The following is a 24,641-nucleotide window of genomic DNA, read 5'->3' on the forward strand; positions in this document are numbered from 1 at the left end:
AGCCCAGACTGCCTGGGTTTGGAAACCTGCCTGCTACTTGTGAAATGTGTGACCATGAGCATATCATTTCAGCTTCTTAGTAAGCCTCTGCTTGCCCACCAGTAAAATGGATAGTAATAGCATTTACCTCATAGGGTGGGTGCTTTCCGCATAGTGGCCAATATATAGTGCTCAGTCTATTTTCATAGTTATTCTCACGTGATGTATCTTTGATATGCCTCTATTCCTCAAAAGGCACCTGACCAAGAAGTTAAGATAAATTGGCCTGTCAAAAATTACAGTTTTTTCCTCCTTATCTCATGGTCTGGATTTAAAAGCGTGGCTGTGTCAAGATAATTTCTTTACATTGGTCGATTAATGACTGACCTCAGACAGCTTTTCCAGTGTCACCAAGCAATGGATGATACTGGCTAGTTTGCTATTTGCTATTCATGTTGCAGGTATTATACGATGCTTCTGGGGTTCTTGAGAAAAACAAAGACACTCTCCCTGCTGATGTGGTTGTAGTCCTGAGAACGTCAGAAAACAAGCTTCTGCAGCAACTCTTCTCAATTCCTTTGACCAAAACAGGTACTTGGAGCCCCCTGACCTCCCTGGGCCTGATGCTTCTACAAGCACTGCTGGAGTTTTCTTGTTAGTATCTGAGTACTTTCAGGGCTACACTACTACCATTTTTAACTTTAAGCAGGGGTGAAGGTCTATCCAACTAAATTCAAGAAAAGGAAAGTGATATTTTCTTTTGCAATTTAATTGTACAACATCAGTGTATATATAACACAGAGATACTTTTTATAACATTAACTCAGACTTCTCATTTTCTCTGCTTGCCTCTTTTCATTCTTCCAGTTATAAAACTGTATATTATCATTAATTCATGCTAAGCCCTCTACAATGGTCTCATTTTACCTAGAATTTTTGGGAAGATTATTTCTGTTCACATTCGATTCTAAGTGAAAGGAATGTGGTAAATCCAATGGTTGTCCAGTCATGGGGTCCTCAGAGATCACCTGGTCCAATTCACTACCCAGTCAGTGACCCCGCCCCCCACTCACTTGACCAACTTAGAATAGGTCCATCATCACTGGCCTACCTGCCTGGCCTTTGCCCACTCACAGTCATCTTCTGCTTAATGGCTTTTGTTAAGCTGCTCAGTCAGTTCTCAGGATTAGAAGCAGGAAATCAGGGCCAAAGAACCGAACTTCCCTGTCTTTGCTGTTTTGCCAAATAGATTCCTATTCTTTTTTTTTAATTGTTTTTAAATTTATTTATGATAGTCACACAGAGAGAGAGAGAGGCAGAGACACAGGCAGAGGGAGAAGCAGGCTCCATGCACCAGGAGCCCAACGTGGGATTCGATACCCGGTCTCCAGGATCGTGCCCTGGGCCAAAGACAGGCGCCAAACCGCTGCGCCACCCAGGGATCCCCTCGATTCCCATTCTGTCAAATTCCTTTGATTTACCTGAGATCTGCTGCCTTTAGTTGGGCAGCCCACTAGGTCTTCTCACAGCTTTCCTCTCAAGGGCATTCTGTTTTGAGGGTTTGTCTGGAAACAGCTGCAGGTACACTTCTGTGAAAGAAGGAGGAGAAGTCTCTTTATTATTGTTCATAATTTCTTTTTCTTTCTTCCCATATCCCTCTTGAAATCATTGGCAACCATGTCCAGTTTGGGGCCTTTGTATCCTAAAAGGGAGTGGCTGCCAGGTCTGATTTTTAGCAACATGCAAAGGAATGAAAAGCTTGGCTAAGAAAGAAGCCACAATCTGCAACCTTTGCTTCATCTTAATTTGGAAAGAAAGATGAAACCAGTTCTTAACTTTCTTCAAACATGCTCCTTTAAACAAAAATAGTAGGGTGCCCATGAGAAAGCTTCCTCTACCTTTCTTTCCAGACCTCCCTTGGGCAGAGCCAGGATTTGATTCATTATCTCCTAATGAAGATATTTACCCTCAAACTGGTTCTAATGAGATTGTGCATCCTACGATGAAGGTCAGAATATTAATCAAGCTTCTAAATTTAGAAATATCTGTATTCTATATTTTTCGGTTTTAATGTAGGAGAATTTTATTGGACAGAAGTAGTTTGTTTTGTTTTTGCAGAAATTACAAATATTTGTTTCAGAGTGGCCAGATGTGAGGAGTTCCTCACCAGACACTTAGGTCTTATCAGGCATCTTACGTACAGGGCAAAGATACAGCCATTATTAATACCCCTAAAATGTACTCTTTGAAGTGGAATATATCCAGATGACCTGTCAGCTGGCACTTAAACTGTCTCATAAATATGAGTAACAATTTGTCAAAAATGTTCAAAACCTTGGAATCTCCAGTTTTTCAGCTGTTGGCAAAATAAAAACAATTTCTCAGCTTGGGCCACTAGGTGGCGCGAGGCAAGAAATCAAGCTCTGCAGCAAGCCTTGTGTTTGCCCTTGACCGCCTAAAAGGGGGAGGAACAGAAACAAAGAGATACCCTCTGCTTTTTTTTTTTTTTTTTTTGCTTTGCTTTTTACTTTTCGCTTTTCCCTGAAGGAGTGTTCCTGCTTTCTGAATCGTGTAACCTTTTCTGAATCTTGTCTTCAAACGGAATTCCACACCTCCTGGCGGAAACAAAGTGACAAAGAAGATTGGAAACAAACATGTTTTCCTTCCTTGTATTCCTGAGTCACATTTTGTGTATAATAATTTTTTTTGAAATTCATTTGAAATAATTTCTTTTGAAATCCTAAGCTTTATTTTCTGCACATTTTGAGTATAGCTAAGAAGCCAAAGAAACACATCAAAACTAATAAGCATGATTCTGTTTTCTTTTTCTGAAAGTGTTCATATAAAAATGCCTTCAATCAACATGTATAGAACAGCTTCTAATAATAAGACACCATTTAGACAACAAGGAGGAGATAAAGATAAAATGGCTTTGCCCCAAAGCACCTGGAACTTGCCTTTAGCTTTACTAGAATCTATGTCCTTATGATGATACTTGCCCTCAAAACATTAGTTCTAAAGAGATTGTGCATCCAATGTTAAAGGTCAGAATATTAATTAAGATTCTAAATTTTAAAGCATCTATATTCTGTATTTTTTGGTTTTGGTATATTACAGCCTTCGAAGTTGGGAGAACCTTACTGGACAGAAATAGTTGATGCTGTTTTTACTGAAATTGCAAATACATGTTTCAGCACGTGTCCCTTATGAAAGCAGACATGTGGGGTGGCACCTCGGTGGCTCAGTGGTTGAGGGTCTGCTTTCGGCTCAGGTCATGATCCCCGGGTCCTGGGATCAAGGTCCTGGGATCGAGTTCCACATCAGGCTCCCCACGGGGAGCATGCTTCTCTCTCTGCCTGTGTCTGCTTCTCTCTGTATGTCTCTTATGAATAAATAAATAAAATCTTTAAAAAAAAAAATGAAAGCAGACGTGTATATCTCGGCATTCTGACTGGAAGTGAGGTCCCACACATCCTGGCATTTTGAAAACAAATGTGCCAATATTTTCAATGCATGAGAAACTATTTTCTTGTGTTTTTTAAATTTTTTATCCTGCTTCAGACCCTTAAACACTTGTCTGATTAAAAGTAAATGGATCACGAGTTCAATGAACATAGATATAGGTATTTTACAAACTTCTTCAGGAGATGAATTACAAAGAGGAGGGGGAAAAATCAAAGTTTGGAAACTTTGGAGGCTGATAGCCCCAGACTTTAAAAAGAGGTCCATTGTTGGACTCCTCAGTTTCGAGAGAACATAACTCTCTAGGATGTTGGCAGTGTTCTGACTTCTGGTCCTCATGGTAGTTACATGTATGTTGGCTTTATATCTGTTATGTTGTACATTTGTTTCCCACACTTTTCTGTATATGCATTCTGTTTCACCAATAGCACTGTTATTTTCAAAAAGAGAGGATGTCTTAAAATGCAAAGAGAAACTTTCTTTTTCCTAGATTTCCTGTTCTGTTAAGTTGAGGTTTCCTGGTAGCTAAACTACTGCAGCCCTTTGCTTTCCCAGACAGGTATCAGAGAACTGCCATTCCTGTCTGGTTAAGTTAGCCTCCTCTCTGGGCTGCTGGGCAGGTAGCAGTCTCTCTATTAGTGTTTATAAAACAGAAGTATTGGTTCTTGGTCTAATCTATTTTTTAATTTTTTTAAAAAAATATTTATTTATTCATGACAGACAGAGAGAGAGAGAGGCAGAGACACAGGCAGAAGGAGAAGCAGGCTCCATGCAGGGAGCCTGATGTGGGACTCCATCCCTGGACTTCAGGATCACACCCTAAGCTGAAGGCAGGTGCTAAACCACTGGGCCACCCAGGGATCCCCCTTGGTCTAATCTCTTAAAGAGGTTGAAAGGATTAACCTCTGTGTCTTTGTGTGAAACCATAATATAAAATCAGAGCAAGGAATCAGGTTGACATTCTGCTAATTCCGGTACCCACTTTCCTGTTCATGTTGTACATCCCAAACTACTGAAAAGGTTTAAAAAAAAAAAAAAAACAGGGGACGTGAAGTCAGGAGGTGTAGAGTCATCAGGAGACTGGGCTCCTCCCAAATCCCTGTAGCTCCCTTAGCAGCAGCCCCTTCTTCTGGCACACAGCGGCATGTGGCAAGAGAGGTGCCTGTGCCTGACAGACTGACACACTCCGGTTCCAAGGCACTCACTGGCCATCAGGCACACGGAGGCAGCTGCAGACAATAGGGATTCTCAGACTTACAGGACCACTCTCTTGCCTCTAGATGGGTCACTTCAGACGTGCTGAAATTTTCTTTGTAATCCTTCCTATTGATGGGAAGTTCTCTGATGATTTCATGTGTGAAAATTTGATGTGGCAGCAACATTGCTTTCTAACCCTTCAGCTGGGACTTTTCAAACTGATCTAGGTAGAAAAACATTAAAAGGAAAGATGTTATAACAAGGTTTCATCGCATATTTTCTTGTTTGGAGAACGTTCTGCTTGCTACTAATAAACTAGAGAAAAGTTCAAAAGGCTCAAGGAAAGAAAGAGAAGAAATTTCAAAAGGAACTTGAAAAACCCATTTCTGTCTTTGAATCATGGATTCTGACTTCCAAGGAGGGGTTTGGAGTTTTAAAGGAGTTAGGAACTTGGGAAAAAGAAAAAAAACCAAGAGCAGCAAGAGAATATTTTCTGAGCTTCCAAGACTGGTTTTGCCTCAGAATCTAGAACTGAGTTTGGTTCTATTTTCTTGTATCCAAGCTCTCCCAGGTAGTTTCCTTGGAATTTGATTTGAAATGAAAATCAGCAGCAAATTCTCTTTGACTTCCACTGGTTCCCTTTTTTATATGGATGAGGGGGGCAGGATGAGCCCTCACATTATATCTGTAAAGGACTAACACCGTCACTGCTCTAATACTTGATATTGCTTGTTCCTGGTACTGTAACTCCCCAAATTGAGCATTCAGCTCTAAGAGGATGTCATTTGGTAACTGTCTCTGAGTTTTCATTTTCCACTTATGGCTTCTCCTCCATACTGGCAGTTCAGAAATGGGTCTAGCAGGATGAGCTGACTCTAAATGAAAGGTTCCAGGGTCACAGACACGCATACTGCTTGCCTCCTCCTGAAACAGCAGCTTTAATGAGCCAACCCGGTCAGGAAGCCCTGAGGGGTGAGTTCCTCCTCACAGGGAGACCTGCTTCTATTTAATTTGACAGTGTTTTTCAGTCAGTAGATAATTATATATTGAGGGTCTGTCTGGATATGGTGTTGTGCATAGGTGCTTTCTAGAAGGAATAAAAGAAAATCCCAACCCGAATGGTCAGGGACATATAGTACGAATCCTAAAATCTATAAAGTATGCACAAAATAATGTAAATTCTGAATAGGCATGTAAATCAATAAATGAGGACAATATAAGCACTGGGTCTATGTAAGTAAATATAGAAGAAAAAAGTCACAGAAATACATGTCAGTGTGCAATAGAACATCTTTTAATTATAAAGACTTCTTAGGAGAGTTTTTTTTTTGTTTGTTTTCTGTTTGTTTCAATGGAGAATAGAGAAAACTGAGCAGTCTGGGAGTAATGAGGCATTCTGAGCCAGGGTCTACAGCACTGGAAAGGAGAGCTAGGCAGTGGGATATTTAAGTGACTAGGACGTGAGGAAAGGACTCGGAACAGAGGGAAGGAAGCAAGATAGATAAATGATGGCAATCTACTGAGCCAAGGCTGGGCTTCCAGTGCCAATCTGAAACACTGTGGGTAGTCAGGATGATCTCCTGAAGAGAAAGGTTTCAGGGTAAGAGAGGAAAACTTGTGCAGGGGTGTTAAAGACTGACTAGGGAGAACCAGGGTATGCCACACATGTCTGTACGGAGCCATGTATGAGTAGATGCTCAATAAATACTTTTACATTCTATATTTAGATCTAGCATCCATTTTGAGTTCATTTTTTATGAAGTATGAGGTTGAGGTTCATTTTTTTCCCCATTGATATGTCGGGTTGTTCTAAAACTATCGAAATGATGGCCCTTTCTCCATTGAATTGCTTTAGCATTTGTCAGAAATCAGTGCTTATATTTGTGTGAGTCTGTTTCTTTGATCCGTGTACTTAATTCTTCACCAATATCACACTATCTTTACTATTATAGTTTTATGGTAAGTCTTAAAACAAGTAGTATGATTCCTTCTACTTTATTCTTCTCTTTCAAAATTGTTTTGGCTATTTCGGTTCCTTCACCTTTCCATACAAATTTGCAAAGTACTTTGTCTATATCTATACAAAATCCTGCAATTTTGATTGGAATTGCATGAAATTTATAGACCAATTTGGGAATAATTGACATCTTTATTATGTTGAGTCTCTCAGTCCACAAACACAGTTATGTCTGTTTGTTTGGATCTTATTTGATTTCCTTAATCAGTACAGTTGGCCCTTGAACAACATAGGTTTGAATTCATGGATCCCCTTATACGCCAAAGTTTTTGATAAAAATAGTACCATACTATAAATGTATTTTTTCTTCTTTATGATTTTCTAGTAACATTTTTTCTCTAGCTTACTTTATTGTTAAGAATATATATAACATACAAAATAGTATGTATTGTTCATATTATTCAATAAGGCTTCCAATCAACAGTAGCCTATTAGTGGATAAGTTTTGGGGGATTCAAAAGTTATTTGTGAATTTTTGATCATGTAGGGGTTTGACACTCCAGCCCATGTTGTTGAAGAGTTATCTGTATTTTGTTTAAGCATACAGATGCTAAGCATGTTTTGTTAGATTTATACCTAGGTATTTCAACTTTTGGAACTAGTATACATTTTTTGTTTGTTTTCAGTTGTTTAGTTAGTACACAGATATACCACTGACTTTTGTGGATTGACCGTAATCTCCCATAACCTTACTAAACTCACTAGGAGTTTTGTTTTTGCTTTTTTAGATTCCTAGGGATTTTCTACATAGATAGTTATGTTGTCTATAAACAAGAACATTTATTTTTCTTCCCATTCTTAATGCTTTTTATTTCTTTTCCTTGCCTTATTTCACTGGCTAGGACTTCCAGTATAATGTTGAATAGAAATGGTAAGAGGGGAGACATCCTTGCTTTGTTCCTGATCTTGGGGGGAAAGCATTGAGTCTTTCACCATTAAGTATGGTGTTAGCTTAGCTATAGGTTTCATGTAGGTGTCTTTGCACTTGCTGTTACCTCTATCTAGAATATTTCCCCCAAGACATACCCATAGCTTGCTTCTTCATTTTCTTTAGGTATTTTATAAAAAAACCTGCCTTTCCTGTTAAAATTTTAACCTACTTAATATTTTATATACCTATTTCCTGTTTTATTTTCCTCCTTAGCTCTTATCACTGCCTTATATAGCATATACACTTTACTTATTTATCCTGTTTGTTGTCTGCCTTCTTCCACCATAATGTAAGTTCCAAGATGACAGGGATTTTTGTCTGGTTTGTCCATTACTGCATCCTACCTGGCATATAATAGCCATTCAGTTTATGTTTACTGAATAAATGATAGATAAACCAAATCTCCCTGTCCACCTGCAGCTGTTACCATTTCTGTCCCATCCACCCGCATCTGTTGCCATTCCTATGGCAACAGAACTATGTCTGCCCTTATTATAGGCCAGCTCTCTATTTGTCCTATTTCTCCCTTCTCCCCTTTTCACTTTCACAAGGACTTTGATCATGCAGTTATTCCTCTTTTCTGCATTATCTATTTATCCCTCTTAATGTAATTATTCTCATCAGCATAGTGTCTTCCATGTTTTTGACTCCTTGTTATATGTTAAATTGTGTTCCCTGACCACCACCACCAAAAAGATATGTTGGAGTCCAAAGCCCCAATACTTCACAATGTGACTTTATTTAGAAATAAGGTCTCTACAGAGGTAATCAAGGTAAAATGAAGTTATCAAGGTAAGCCCTATTCCAATATTACTGCTGCCATTATAAAAAAGAAAAATTTGGACCTAGAGACACCACACAGGGAGGATGCCACGTGAAGATGAAAGCAGAGAGCAGATTGATGCATCTACAGCTTCTCTTACCTGAACCTCTGAAATAAATTCTATTTCTTTTACACCCTAACAGCTAAAACTACAGTCTTTTCAAAAATGTAACTCTGATCATCTCACTTCCCTGCTTAAAGCCTCCAATGGTTCCTCATCACATTTAGAATAAAGTCCAAACTCCTGGGAGACCTGGGTGGCTCAGTTGATTAAGCATCCAGCTCTTGGTTTCAGCTCAGGTCATGATCTCAAGTGACCTGAGAATGAGCCCTGTTCATTGGGGAGTTTGCTTCCCCTCTTTCTCCCTCTCATGCTCTCTCCCCCCTGTTCATGTACTCTCTTTCTCTAATAAATAAATATATCTTTAAAAAAGTCTGAACTCCTTTCCTTTTCTACAAACTCTTGGGGCTCCTGGGTGGTTGAGTTTCTGCCTTTGACTCAGGCCATAATCCCGGGGTCCTGGGATCAAGTCCCACATTGGGCTCTCTGCAGGGAGTCTGCTTCTCCCTCTGCCTATGTCTCTGCCTCTCTCTGTGTCTCTCTTGAATAAATAAAATCTTAAAAAAAAAATACAAACTTTTACATGATCTGTCCCTGCCCTTCTCTCTGTCCCCATGTCTTGAACTTTACCCCCTCACTTTCTGTCTTCCTTCTATTCCTCAGATATTCCAAGGCTTTTTCTGACTCTGCAACCAGCTTCTCAGTCTGCCTGGAACATTCTGTCTCTAGATCTTTACAGGTCTGTCTCCATATTGTGATCCAGAATCCCTCTCAGATATTACCTCTGAAGACAGGCCTTTTCTGTTCACCCAATGGGGAGTGGCCCCACACTTCCATACTCTGTTACATTACCCTTTTTAACTATCTCCATTCAGATATAACATTATCCTATCTATTTATATATCACCGCCTTTCCCCATCCCCAATGCTAGACTATAAGCTCCTTGAGAGCAGAGACCTGATGGGTCTTTATTCACCCCGGTATACCCAGGACCCAGAGCAATACCTAGTACATAGTAAGCTCTCAATAAAAGTTTGTTAAATAACTTGGTAACTCCTGTAAGGTAGAAGCTAAAGCTAAAATCCAAATCTTGACTCCCAGTTTAAGGCTCTGTATTAATTTACAGGAGCTGCCATAACAAGGCACCACAAATCAAAAATGGCTTTAACAAGAGAAATTTATTGTCTGACAGTCCTGGAGTCTAGAAGTCCAAGATTAAAATGTTGGCAGATTTGGTTTCTTCTGATGCCTCTCTCCTTGGCTTATCGATGGCTGCTCACATGGTGACCCCTTGGTCTGTGTGTATATTATGTATCTTGATTTCTTTTTCTTATAAGGACACCAGCTATATTGCATTAGGATTCACCCATTTGACTTTAATCACCTTGTAGAGGTCCTGTCTCCAAATGCAGTCACATTCCAAGATACTGGTGGTTAGGACTTGAAATATGAATTTGGGTGGGGAATTCGATGTAACCAGTAACAGATCACTAAGAGCTGAGGGAGCTGTTTGATATGAGCCCTTATCTGTGGGACATGTTGGGGCTACACATTTCCCTAAAAACCCCCAGAGGCAGCTGTGACCTGCCAGAGAGTGTTTGTAGCCTCACCCAGTCAGGGAAGGAGAGCTCTGCTCTCTCCCCTTTCCTTTCTCCCTTTTGCCACCCCAGAGAACATCTGGAGAAGAGAAAAGACTCCCCCAAGCCATGAAAGCCATCAGTCCCTCTGGACTAAAAGGGAGAATGGGAAAAAGAGCTTTGAATTGGTATGATATCAAAAGTTAAATAAGAATGAATCTTTAAAACCAAAAGTAGTCTTTAATAACAGAAAATATCTGAAAATCTATGAACTAGGGCAGAAAATATGGTTAAGGGAACTGAACTGCCATCCTCACAGAAAGATGGGTCAGTGTGGGTGAGGGAAATGACAGGAAAAGGCAGGTATGTTTTTTGTTTATCCCCAATAAACTGAGATGCCTCCATATGCTGGTTTTCATGTTCTAGGCACAGTAGAAAACCACAAAGTTTTCTGTACATGTGACCCTAGGAGTCTGGCAGTTTCCATCACTACCGGAGATTCCTCCCAGCCCCAGCCTGGAGCAGGTGAAAGTCAGATTTTTGTTTCAGGGATAGGGCAAGTGACACTCAATAGGGCTAGTCACTCATGAATAACAGAAATAGCGAATGTTAATTACATGGGCTCTTCATCTCCAACAATCTGTAATCAGAATTGCAGTTCAATGCTTGGTCTACCTAGCTATGCAATTCTGTCCCATGTAACCATCTTGTCTACCTGAGAAGACAGCTCCATGAGAACAGAGAGTATGTCTTCTATTTTATATATAGAACATGTAGTTGGGAGTGTTCACAGTACTTCACAGTTCATACTGTTGTCCACATGAGTTCCACTTTCAGGAATTACTTCTGTTCCCCAACCCCACACTCATCATCACACCTTCCATCCTTACCCCTCTCCTGCCTCCTAATCCTTTTTTTTTTTTTTTTAATCTCCAAAACTCAGCTCTAGCCTCCTCTCCTCCAGGAAGTTTGAGTTGGGTCCAATCCCTTGCGCCACTGGAATGTAAATTCCACAAGGATAGGATTTTGTCCATGTAGTTATCTCTACTTTCCAACTCCTAGAGAAGCCCCTGGCACATAGGAGGTGCTCAGTAGTCTCTCTCTTCAGGCAGGGAGTACTATTTATGACCAGAATTTCCTGGTAGTCCTGAGAGCACTAGAAGCACATCAGAAATATTGGACCATCCTGTGATTTATGGTGTTGGTTGGAAGCCCACTATCATAGGACATCTATTTTAACAAGTTGTGAAATTCAGAGAAGAACTTCATGTAGAATTCCATAATCTGAATCTAGAACAAGTGTGAAGCCTTGTTTGGAGTCAGGTACCAGAGAAGTACAGGTGTAATTGCAGTTATATCTGGCATCTGAAATAGATTGCTAGCCCCTTTCCAGCTGGAGTGGGCTGTCCCAGAAGCAAACAGCATACACAGAATTAAAGTATAGACTGTTTCAGGAAGCGTGAGATCCGTTTATTTGCTCAGAAATGTGGCCATCCTAGGGGCTGTGGGTGATGTGTGGCTAAACTCCCTTACCTTTCTGCCACAACTTCTGCTGCCTCTGTGAGGTTCCAGGGAACAGCATCCTCTTTTGCTTATCTCATCCTTTGTGAATGGTTTTCAGCTAAAAGCCTCACTGATGACAAAATGTATGTGTAGTGTGGTTGTGGTGGGCAGAGAGTGTCTCTTATAATTCTCCTAGTTTTTTTCTCCCTGTCCCTGAATGCTTTTAGGTTTTGAATTTACATTCTCCAAGTGCTATTTTCTTTGTGTTTAAATGTAAGCAGCGTAAGTGTTTCTTTCCTTTTTAAAAGTTGGCCTTGGGCAGCCCAGGTGGCTCAGCAGTTTAGCAGCGCCACCTTCAGTCCAGGGCGTGATCCTGGAGACCGGGGATCCAGAGTCCCAAGTTGGGCTCCCTGCATGGAGCCTGCTTCTCCCTCTGCCTGTGTCTCTGTCTCTCTCTCTCTCTCTCTCTCTCATAAATGAAATCTTATTAGTTAATTAATTAATTAATTTTAAAAAGTTGGCCTTCAGTTTCTTCTACCCCATCAGATGTGGTGGAGTAAAGAGCCCTGGACCATAAGTCAGGATACTTAGATATAGGTTGCTTATATCCCTTAGGTGTTACTCTCTGAACCAGCTTCCTATCTGTACATTGAGGGGTTTGTATGAAGAACGTCCCCCAATTAGATGGAACCTCAAGGTCAAATAGACAAGCCCCTAATAATCTCTCATCCAAACCTTCAGTCTGGAGTTTGAAAGCTTTCACTGGGCCCTCTTTTGTTTATTGGTCTGTAGAACTATCTAGTCCAGTGTAATATAAAATGTTCTATTACTTTAAAATGTAAAAAGAAACAGGTTGTCTTAGTCTGTTCAGGCTGCCATAGCAAAATACCATAGACTGGGTGGCTTATAAACAACAGAAATTTATTTCTTCCAGTTTTGGAGGCTAGAAAATCCAAGCTCAAGGTGCCAGCAGATTTAGTGTCTGATGAGAGCCCATTTCCTGGTTCCCAGAGCCTTTTACTGTGTCCTCATATGATAGAAGGGTTAGGGGAGCTCTTTGAGGCCTCTTTTGTAAGGACAGTGATCCATTAAGGGCTTTCTGCCTTCATGAATCACCTAATCACCTCTCAAAGGCCCTACCTCCCTTCTCACAAACATGGTCATGCAGGGGGCTTTGGGTGCATGTGTATATCATCACATTGGGGGTTAGGATTTAACATGTACATGGAGAGGGATATAAACACTCTACAGCACAGGTGAAGATGAAATAATCTTAATAATGTATCTTGACACAATATATCAAAAATAATGTCATTTAGCATGAAATCAATATAAATCTTGCTAATGTGATATTTTACTTTGTTGTACTCCGTTCTTGAAATCTGGTATGTGTTTCATGCTTATGGCACATGTTAATTTGGACTAGCCACATTTCGCATGCTCAGTAGGTACCATATTGAAGAGCTGTAGCTCTAAAGAATCACTGCCCTGGCCACAGAAGTGCCTCATTCCTGCTTCCAAAGAGAAGTGCAGAAATGACATAGAGCTCTTCTTGCTTATCCTCCCAAGGAAAATAAAGTCTTGTTTCTTCATTAAACAATATTTTATTATGTCCAGATTTGACTTGTGACTATTTTCCTGTGTATGAGAAAAATCACTCTTCTGGATTTGCAAAGTTCCATCCAGTATAAGCCTTTAAAAATTTCCCTTGACTCTCTTTGCAAAGATAGAAATATTCTCATATCATCAGTAGTAAGAGCAGTGTTTCCCAAAAGGTGTTTCATGAAGCACTAGGTTTGTGGAAGTGAAGAGGTGTGAGGTGAATGAGAGATTTTTGTGCTTGGAAAGTGTGGGGAATACTGATTGTGAAAATCCAATACATATCTTTATTGCAGAAATACCAAGAGATGGCTCTCTAATGTACAAGCTTCCAAAACCAGGAAAATGCTTTTTGTGGAAAGCATCTTGAGGGTCAGGAGTCAAGTGGGACCTGCTGAGGCAATGCTGATCAGAGAATTCTCTCCATGACTTCCTTTTCCAGGGCAACCTTGTCATGTGGGTTTTAAATACATTCCCAGAAGTTCCTTGTGCTTTCTTTGCTCCAGGGACCCTGTTGATGCTATGCTCTTGAGAAGGAAAAACTGAGCTCAATAATGAGTTGTGATAATGGCTCTAATATTGGGAACGTATCTATTGTGAATCAGATCCACAATCTTTCCTCAACACATACTAATAGTTCTTTCATAGCTCCTAAATATGACAGTGACCGTACATTTTATTTTAAAGTGGCAGTTCAATTTAGAGACATTTTGTTTTATTTCTTTAATGATCCTGTCAAGTATAGTGAACGTGGCAGCTGTGATTTTCTTTTTAAATGGTCAAAAATGCAAGAAAAGTAAGTTCTTCTCTCAGCATCCTTCTCATTCATAGAAAAGAAATATGTTCCCATTTAAGATGAAAGGTTCTTTGCTTTTATTCTATAGCTCATATTGGATAAAAAGTCTCAAGGCCATTTACAGTTTATTAATTTATCCTACTATAAAATCTCTTTATAATGGGGCTTGCAGGTCATTTTAACCCTCCTCCTCCTTTCCCTTACTAAAGATAACTCCAGGCACTTCAAATCAAATGAATTAGAAACAAAGCCATTATAATTATAATTATAATCTCTCTACTTAGAGATGGATCACAATTTAACACTTTTTCCCCAGGATTTTGGGTCATATTAATAGAAACTGTATTTTTCTCTTTAGAATACAAGACTAGCTTCTGACAGTCTGGTCCATATGTTAGGAGCATATAAAAGTTAATCATTTTGCTATGGTGCCAGCTTGTGTGCAAAGAAAAGCTATAAACCACAGCTGTATGGAGTAACAATTGTGAACTTTACTGGCTTGCACATGTGAGACATCAGTAAACTAAATAAAATGTCACTTAACTGAACTTGAGAGTTGGAAGCAGGAGAGAGGACCACTAAGGTTTTATTAAGGTTTGTCTTTAGTAAAGTTGTTCCAGTCTTTGAGTTTCACACGGGTAGTTCAGGTTACACAAAAACTGAATCAACTGTTTTCCAGATGATTAAATTTGGCTTAGCCATAACAATAGTAATTGCTTGGTAATCAGTGGGATCACTGGGTGGTTGACCTGGTTTGTTGTGTAAATGACAAAAAAAAATCCAGACATCATCTAAAATCAATTGTGTTCAATCAGTTTGGCCAGGAGTAGTCCCATCAGTTTCTCAGTGGTCTGCCTTGGATATGATCAAAAACCCCAAAACTACTGCAAAATCTTAAATTAGGCCATCCCAGTTGATGGGCTTTCTTAATGTTGACTGCTCAGTGTGCTGCACTGCTGATATCCAACCTCAGGCAAGAAACTTGAACACTCTTTGCCTCAGTTTCCTTTCTTTATGTATTGGGACCACAGCTCACAGGATTGCCACATTAAATAATTCATTTCACACACTTAACACAGTATCTACTACACTGTAAACATTCAGTGAATGTTACAATTCTTTTTTTATTTTTTAAGATTTTATTTATTTATTCATGAGAGACAGAGAGACAGAAGCAGGCTTCTCACAGGGAAGACTCTGTGATCTTACCCAGATCATACCCTGAGCCAAAGGCAGATGCTCAACTGCGGAGCCTTCCAAGTCGTCCCGAATGTTAAAATTCTCAAATGAATTGTTAACTCTTTTCTGATCTGGAGCTAAGTGATGTGTGGGTATAATTATATCATTTTTTGTTATTTCTTGGATGAATATTCATTTAGGGATAAAACAAAAATATAGGGTAAAATCAATGGATTTCTTCATTTATTTCCTTATCTCTGGTGCATTTTTTAAAAAGACGGTAATGTTACATAGTACTGTGGTCTTTCTTTCTGTTAAGGGTTTGTGATTTCTGTGTTTTGAAAATAGTATCTTAAACAAAAGAGAATAAAATAAACCCTCAAATCTTAAATCCTTAGTTTGTTTGCTTTCTTCTCTAGTCAGCCAATCCAACATTTAATGAGTCTCTAGGCAATAGAAAATTGGATATTCTATAAAACTCTGATTAACCAGAATCCCTAATTAATAACATTTTTGTAAATCTTAAAAGGTATGCTGAAGAAATTGTCATTGAATCAAGTTATTTGGCTTTAACTAAAACTCCTTGGCTAACTAGGACCTCTAGGGGTTCCATGTGGCTCTAATCAAATCCCCTATACCAGCAACATCTGCATCTCTACTCACCACTGAAACTCTGTTGACTATAAATTTAACAGGAACACTTTGTTCCCAAAGCTCAATAAACATTTGTCTAGCCCTCTGGATGATAAAACTCAGAAACAAAGAAAGTAACTCATTCAGGCACTACTAACCAGTAAGTGGCAGAGCTGACACAAACCCCAGGTGGTTTGACCCCAGAATTCACAATCTTAACTATTTAACCCCTGCAATCCAGACCTCAAATAACTTCAGCAAAAGTCTGAAATAGGGGATCCCTCGGTGGTTCAGCGGTTTAGGGCCTGCCTTTGGCCCAGGGCATGATCCTGGGAACCGGGGATTGAGTCCCGCATCAGGCTCCCTGCATGGACCCTGCTTCTCCCTCTGCCTGTGTCTCTGCCTCTCTCTCTTTCTCTCCCTCACTCTGTGTGTGTGTCTCATGAATAAATAAATCTTTAAAAAAAAAAAAAGGTCTGAAATATGAAAAGAGCATGGCATGGACAATGGACAAAGACAAGCAAAAAGGTCAGGGTATGTGGAAGCAAATGAGATGAGGCCTGCTCTTAAGAGTGTTGGATATAATGTTGAATAAAACTTTAATGCACAGTTTATTCACTCATTCAATTCAGTATATTTGCATGCTTACTCTCTGCTAAATATACCACTAGGTATAGAGTGATAAATAGAATACACCTAGTGTCCTCCCTTATGGAGCTTAGACCCCAGTGAGAGGACACAGTGTTAATTAGATTCATGGGTAGCTTTCAGTGTTACATCAAGGAACATCTTTAGCTTTGAGGAGATATTCTCCAGAAACATTTAAACCATTAATCTGTTTCAGATTCATTACTCATCCATGGTGCTACATAACTGCAAAATGGTTCACGGTCAATTGCTAATCTCCTTAGGATAATGAGCCATGGCATTCTTGGATGACTGAAGGAAGAATCTGATACTGAAGTTTGACAGGAGATGGTAGATATGATCTATCTCTAGAAGGCAAGGGTAGAAGTAATCTGAAATGTTCTGGTGCAGTGGAGCATCTTCAGTGAACAATTTTCCTTTAGCATCTACTATGTGTAAGGTACTTTGCAAGTCTTTAGCAGGTGGTAAAGAAATATTTCTTGATGAGACATTCTCTAGAAATATTTAAACCTTGATTGAGAATAGAAATACTGCCTGGCTTCAGAGAGCTTATAGTCTTTAAGAAATCATTCCTAAACAAAAATACCCGTGTAAGGTAGAATATTTATATATTAAGTTGAAAGGACTCAGGCACTTTCTAGCTGCAGCCTCGAGAATTAGCACAGAGTTGTGATGCTTGTAGAGTTACTTCATCAGAGAAATAATCTTTTCTGCTGACCTTTGTTCTTAATAGGTTCTGTTCCTTAAAAAAAAAAAAAGTCAGTAATTATGGCATCCCAAGGTCTGTATCATAAGGCCAAGATCTCAAAAAGGTTATGCCTGTACCTAAGAAATAAAAATAGATTAATTTTATCCTTCAACACCATGGCCCATATAAGGTTCAGTAGAACTTTCTGGCACTGCCATTTTATGAATTGGTAACAACAAAAAATCATGTATATAAGAGAGAAATGTGGGTATATATGTAGATGTTCAGAAAACCCGTGGCAGTATAGCTTAGATATGAATAATGCTGGCCAATTGGGCACGTTGTACGTTTTGTTTCCTGCAGAAAGTTGCCTTTTTCTCAGTATTCCCTTCCTTATTTTCTGGATTCTGTAGTTTTTTTCAAAGATGTGCACTTTGGATGTTCAGACTGGGTCCTTTAAAAAAGGAGCTAGGTGATACGGAATAGTCAGTCATTCCTTGAAATAAAGCAAAATAATTGGTAAATGTGAAAAATAGACTTAGATAACTACAGATCAAAAGTTAACCATGGTTGCTTACAGAGAGTCAGTAGAAAAAAGATTTACATACGTGATGATTACATTCATATTAGTACCCAGTTTTTCAAAATGGTGTGTATTTACTAATGTCCCATCTGAAAGAAGCTTGATTTTTTTTTTCATAGGAGAATATATATTATGAAGATGTTGAAGATAAGCACATTGAATTCCTTAATCTTAAAAACATTGCAGGGAGGGAGAAATACCTATACTTCTGTGCCCTCTTCATGTATTAAGAAGAGTGATATAAAAATTAGAGATCCGAATAAGCTCACTGTAGCCACAGTAGCAAAGTGAAGGGGGAGTAACTAAAGACATCACAGAAACAGAACCATTGCTAGTTGCTCAGGGTGATCAACTATGATGAGAGCATTGACAAATTATATATCCAGGCCTTGGTAAAAATCATTTATACTTGCTCCATTTATCTAATCCATACTGTCATCACCGCCCGCTCCTCCTTCTGTTGCCTACCCAACTGCTAAGAAACAAGACGTTGTGCAGATTTTAGTTCTGTCCTCTTTATCTTGTTCGTTCTTATTTTCCCCATCTCAGGGTTCTTTTATGATTTTACAACTGTAGGTAGAATGTCAGAGCTGAATGGAAGCCTAACACTAATCAACCTTTTTTTTTTTTTTTACTGTAATTTGCATCCACAATTGTTACTCGTTTACTTGTTGGTCAGCATGATGTTGCTTTTTAAAAACAACAACAACAACAAAACTACTTTTTAAGGGCAATTCCCTTCACAGTAACCTTGAAGGGAAGGAACAGAGATTTCCCCTATAACCCCTGCACATACATCTATAAACTCCTTCACTATCAGTATCTTCCATCAGAGCGGTACATTCGTTACAATGGATGAACTTATATTGACACATCATTATTATTCAAAGTCCATAGTTTACATTAGGGTTCACACTTGGTGTGACAAATGTATAATGACATGTATCCATCATTGTGGTATCACACAGAGTATTTTCACTGCCATGAAAGTCTTCTGTGCTCTGCCTATTCATTCCTTTCCACAACTCTTGACCTTTTTTCTTTTTTTAACCCTTGATCTTTTTATTGTCGCCATAGTTTTACCTTTTCCAGAATGTCATACAATTGGAATCATACAATATGTAGCCTTTTCAGATTGGCTTCTTTCACTTTGTAATGTGCATTTAAGGTTCTTCCAAGGCTTTTCATGACTTGATAGTTCCATTTCCTTTTAGTACTGGATAAATATTCTGTTGTCTCGATGTACCTTAGTTTATCCTTTCACCTGCTGAAATACATCTTGGTTGCTTCCAACTTTTGGCAACAGGGTTTTGTGTGGACATAAGTTTTCAACTCTTTTGGGTAAATATTGAGGAATGGGAGTACTGGATCATCGTGCTAAATGTATGTTTAGTTTTATGAGAAACTACCAAACTGTCTTCCAAAATGGCTATACTGGGTGGCTCAGTTGGTTAAGCATGCAACTCTTGATCTCTGCTCAGGTCTTGATGTCAGGGTTGTGAGTTCAAACCCCATGCTGGACATGGAGCCCACTTTAAAAAAAAAAAAAAAGCTATACTATTTTGAATTCCCACCAACAGTGACAGTTCCTATTGCTCCAAATCCTTACCAGCATTTGATGTTGTCAGTGTTCTTGATTTTGGCTATTCTAATCGGCATGTGGTCATGTCTCATTGTTATTCTAATTTGCATTTCCCTGTTGACATATAATGTGGAGCATCTATGTATATGCTTATTTGCCATCTGCTTATTTTCTTTGGTGAGTTATCTTTTTAAGATCTTTGGTCCGTTTTGGGGTGCCTGGCTGGCTTAGAAGACCATGCAACTCTCAATCTTAGGGTTGTGAGGTCAAGCCCAACCTTGAGTGTAGAGATTACCAAAAAAATAAAGTTTAAGGAAAAAAAATCTTCAATCCATTTTTAAAATGGGTTATTTTCTTAATGAGTTTTAAGAATTTTTTGTATATTTTGGATGGCAGTCCTTAATCCGGCATATCTTTTGCAAATGATTTTCTCTGATACTGCTCTTTGAACAGTATTGTTTATTGCCCTGACCAGGTGTCTAGTTTATAGCCCAGGTAAATTTCTCATATGTCCTGGCCACAGATGTCACACAAGCTTTTTGGTACCAGGTCAACATTACACAGTTCTTGTAGTTCCCTCTCGAAAAGGTTCTACCCCTCTTAATACCACATTGCCTGGCACTGATCTGCATGATGCTGTGTAAGCACAAAGGGTTTTGCTCCAGGGGCGCCAGGCAGAATGCTGTGGCATACAAATAGAAGACCACTAATATACTCCAAGTCCTCATTTGACATATAATATAAGTGAGTCCCAGAGAGTAGAGTGATCTAAAGTCAATGGCAGGCCTGGGATAGGAATCTCCATTTCTCACTTTCAAGTCTAGCGTACTTTTCATTGCTTCCCTGCTGAAGAGGGAGAACCAGAGAAGCATTCATAGTTTTCAGTACTCAGTTGTTACCCTGCACAATGGGAGTTAACAGCATCTTATTTCCTAAAGCCATGTGTAGCTTTCTCAGTCCTAACTGAGAACACAAGGAAACCGAAGTATTGTGCTTCATACAAAGAAAGCATGCAACAGATGTATCATCAACAAATAAGGTGTATTGACCATAACTTCTAGGGGGTGATTTTTAAATCTGTAGTGATCAGTTTATTCTCTCCTGCCTGGGCATTTTATTTTGGATTCCAGTCTTTGATGTAGAATGTCACTTTTCTCTGTGCAACTACCTGATCCATATGAGATTTTACTCAAGACTTTGGCCTCATTAGTACTTTTACCAACTAAGTGAGATGAGTCCCCTACTGGCTTATATCCAAACCATCCAACATTGGCCATACCAGTGGTAGAGTACTCTACCTGAAGGCCATTGGAAGAGCGAGATAGCAGAGACTTTGTCCATGTTTGCAGTGACTTGCGATGCCTTAGCAAACCTTTCTTTTTTCCATGTTTTTCCCCTAGAAATTGCCTTCATAATTCGTATTTTCATTGGTAGGAAGGGCAAGTAGCTTATGTTTATGCTTATAAGAATAAAAAAATAAATATTTTTTGCTATTATTATATGTCTAACATAAAAATGAGAAGCCCCTTGGGAGTTAAATGTATAGAGTCTCTGGAAGTTTTATTTATTTACTTATTTATTTTTAGTTTTTTATATAAGTAATCTTGACCTAACATGAAGCTTGAACTCATGACCCCAAGATTAGGAGTCACGTGCTCTTCTGACAGGCCCATCCAGGCACTCCAGTCTCTGGAATTTTTTTTAAATTTTATTTATTTATGATAGTCACACAGAGAGAGAGAGAGAAAGAAGCAGAGACACAGGCAGAGGGAGGAGCAGGCTCCATGCACCGGGAGCCCAACGTGGGACTTGATCCCGGGTCTCCAAGATCGCGCCCTGGGCCAAAGGCAGGTGCTAAACCGCTGCGCCACCCAGGGATCCCTAGTCTCTGGAATTTTTAAAGATTTTTCTTCTCACTAAGCTTTCTGCATCTTCCAGATAGATCTGTTCCCCTTCCTGTCAAACTCCTGTTAATCCTTCAAGATATAGCTCATGGATTGCCTGCTCTTCAGCTTTTTTTTTAAATTTATCTATTCATAGACACAGAGAGAGAGAGGCAGAGACAAAGGCAGAGGGAGAAGCAGGCTCCATGCAGGGAGCCCGAATATGAGACTCGATCCCGGGTCTCCAGGATCACACCCCAGGCTGCAGGCGGCGCCAAACCGCTGCGCCACCGGGACTGCCCTGCTCTTTAGCTTTTTTCTCATTCTTGCAAGACTTGGTCTCCTACCCTCTCATGTCACTCTTCTAAGGTTTATTATAACCCTTTCCACTTCAAATTCCACTGACTTATTTATATGTCAGTCTTTTCCCTTTCCCGGTAGCTTCTCTGGGCTGCCCAAGACCTGAGATGAAGAACATCTTTGGAAGAACCATAGGATGCTCTTCATGGCTTATTTCAAAGCATGAATAACTTGAATACCATTAACTGAAAGAGCCTCTACTTCCAAACCATCCTCTGACCTAGACACTGGACAGTCTATAGGTACCCAACCTTGCCATCAACAGAGTCATTCTGTAAATATTTTGTTCCTAGAATGCTTCTATACTATGCACATCTCACCTGAGTGAAGTAATACATTTCTCTACCCATGAACAAATGAGATCTGGATTAGTTGTCAAAGAAGAATAGTAACCTGAAGATTTGGAACATTGGAGAGGTTTGATGGAAGAGGTCTCTACTGAGAGAGTTCAGGAGTGGGACAAGGAAATGGTATGGGCCGCTGGAGTAAAGAGGAGATACAGCATTAAAGCCATGTTGCAGCTGCAGAAGTGGAAATGGGAGTGTGAAAAGGAGTGTGTGGAACTTGAATACATCCTTTGCCTAAATTAGCATTTCTAGAACCAGTATCAGTTGGACTAAAGCCTGCTCTGCTGCACATGGATGTTTCTAGGAGGCTGGAATAAGCAAATCTCACATGCCAGTGATGAGTGGCTTCTGGCAGATACATGTATGTGAATTTCTTTCCTTTTTTTTTTTTTTTAAACTAAATGGGTCAGGTTTTCTTTGATAGATATCAACAGTCTAGGCTCCAGTACTTTTGTGAACACATCATGTCATTTACAAGCAAACTCCACCAGAAAAATGTGGGGAAGGCAGGTAATCCTCAGAGCTTTTGTTTCTTTACATGGCTCTGCCTATAGGGAGATTCTTGTCATGAGGATAGATTGAACTGGCGCTTCTGCCAATGTGGCAATAAAATGCAGAAAACAGAGAGCCTCAGCTCCACTGTTGACTAAGTTAGGAGAGGGAGGCCTTGTTAACCTCCTTGACTTCTGATGATTCAGGACAGTCCTTTGGTGGGCTAACATCCTATTTATGAGCTTTAAAGCTTAAAGAAGGAAAGAAGGAGTTACTGTTTTTCCTCAGCTCTACAATTTTGAAATCGCTGGGTCACCAGTCTTTAAAGCTGTAGTTCACATTCTAAATGAAAACGAAAAAAAGCAGCAAAAGCATTGGTTTGGCTTCCTTCAAGCAGATAGTGCAGAAGTGTTAATTATGCAGAACTTCCTAAGATGCCAGACAACTGCCAATTAAAAGTCAATACAGGAAGGAGAAACGGGTTTCTTTTGGGCTTTGAATTACCCATGTGTGTGTTAAAGGTTGTGCACTCAGAAAAGAGAGTGAATTTGTTATGTGAGCATCTTTCTTCTATAAAACAGCTGGGAGGACAGGCTGGTGTTTTATTTACTAATGTTGCCTGCCCTCCATGAAAGTACAGCCCACTCGATATATTATCAATGTTCTTTTCTTGAGAGATTAAGTGGGCTGGGAACCCTCCCACCTCCCCCTGCCCATTTATTGATGTTAACACACAAAGCCATAAACGAATGCCAGGAGAGAAAGTTAAAAATTTGCAGAAGAAAGTCTAACAACACACGTTTTCTGTTGGCCTCCAGAACTGTTTCATATGTTTTGTAGCTGTTTTAAGTTACCTCAGTGTATCAAATCTAAAACAAATCCTTATTATATTTAGTATTGACAAGTATATAAAAACAAGCTTTTTTGCATACAAAATGCTATAGTATATTTTCTAAAACTACTAAATTTGACTCCTTGCATTTTTATTCACAACCTGTTGTTACTGAAATTTTATTTAGTATTGATAAGTATATAAAAACAAGCTTTTTGCATACAAAATGCTATAGTATATTTTCTAAAACTACTGAATTTGACTCCTTGCATTTTTATTCACTAAGGTGTTGTTAATTGAAATTAGAACACTATAGTCATGGCAAGTATCACACCGCTCTGGGTCTGTCCCACGTTGACTTTGTAAATATCACCCTCACAACCTATTGATGAAGCAAACTGGAGTTCATTATTTACCACAATAATGGAAACCACCACCTCTCAAAGTTTTGGCAGTGCCCTAGAGAAGGAAAAGCAGGGTCAGAATTTATTGAGAGATAAAGTTCTTTAAGATGAGTCTTTCAAAGTGAGCAGGCTTAATAAGGGTTGGGTAAAGATCACAAAAAACAGAAGTGTATGACTGGTGGAAAAAGCAAGGTGAGGATTTTTGAGCCCAGGGGTTCACAGAATCCTAAGGCCAATCACTGGTATTGGTATTTTCTATTGAAGATTTGATGGTCTTAGGTCTTTCAGGAAGTTCCTGTGATGAACAATGAAACCATTGCCTGGAAAAAAAAATTATGCTAATGGAGATAGGGTGGTACAAGGTTATTTTCCTGTAGACACCATGTTGTGTTTAGGTTCTTAGGATCCAGACTGATTTTTGGATCAATGGTTTTAGTTCTCAGGTCTACTCAGATAACTTACTCTGGTAATAGGTGAACTGAAACATTTGATTTTCTTTATTTGCAGCTTCTCTTTTAGTAGCAGTTTGACATGAGACTTTTACATTTCAGCATTGCTTTGCAGTAATTTATTAGTTTATGAGCCTATTCCTTGTGTTAGGGAAAATTAAAACAGGAAAATTTTCTAAACAAATACCTGCTAGCAGTCACCACTGGAACCCTGCAACAAATTCTGTAAACCCAGAGAGGGCAGCAGAGGGAAGCCAAATTCTGTGCATGATTATTTAAATAGCAACCATCATTTTGGACAATTCTTAAGAAGCAACTGAAGATGAAATCATGGGTCCTGGTTGCTTTCCAAGAGATGAAATCCTCTAAGCAGGCAGGAAATTGCCATTGTTTAAAAGTTCCAGCTCTGTCTTCAGACCGCTTGTCTCTTTCTCTTTAAGTTGGAAGCAGAGAAATTGTGTGGGATCACTGTAAGCTCCATTGCATATTCTTTCTTAACCCAGTTCCCATATTGGATATAAATTCCACTAGATCCCTCTGTCTTCCATTTTCCTTTCCCAATACACATCAGTACTCACAGTTTTGGGAAGCACAGGAGGGTGCTCTGGGGCAGTG

At 39.3% G+C, this 24,641-nt stretch overlaps 1 protein-coding gene across 3 annotated transcripts in view; it reads left to right on the plus strand.

Annotated features, from left to right (window-relative positions):
- MYO3B (myosin IIIB) overlaps nucleotides 1–24,641 on the plus strand; it is a 431,205-nt gene that overhangs the window by 229,121 nt on the left and 177,443 nt on the right. For all 3 annotated transcript variants that reach the window (XM_072751897.1, XM_072751898.1, XM_072751899.1), the window contains one exon: nucleotides 441–570. In XM_072751897.1, coding sequence (XP_072607998.1) covers nucleotides 441–570 — 130 coding nt within the window. The remainder of the gene's footprint in view (nucleotides 1–440; nucleotides 571–24,641) is intronic.

Source organism: Vulpes vulpes, chromosome 3, assembly GCF_048418805.1.
Source record: "Vulpes vulpes isolate BD-2025 chromosome 3, VulVul3, whole genome shotgun sequence".
Taxonomy (NCBI): Eukaryota; Metazoa; Chordata; class Mammalia; order Carnivora; family Canidae; genus Vulpes; species Vulpes vulpes.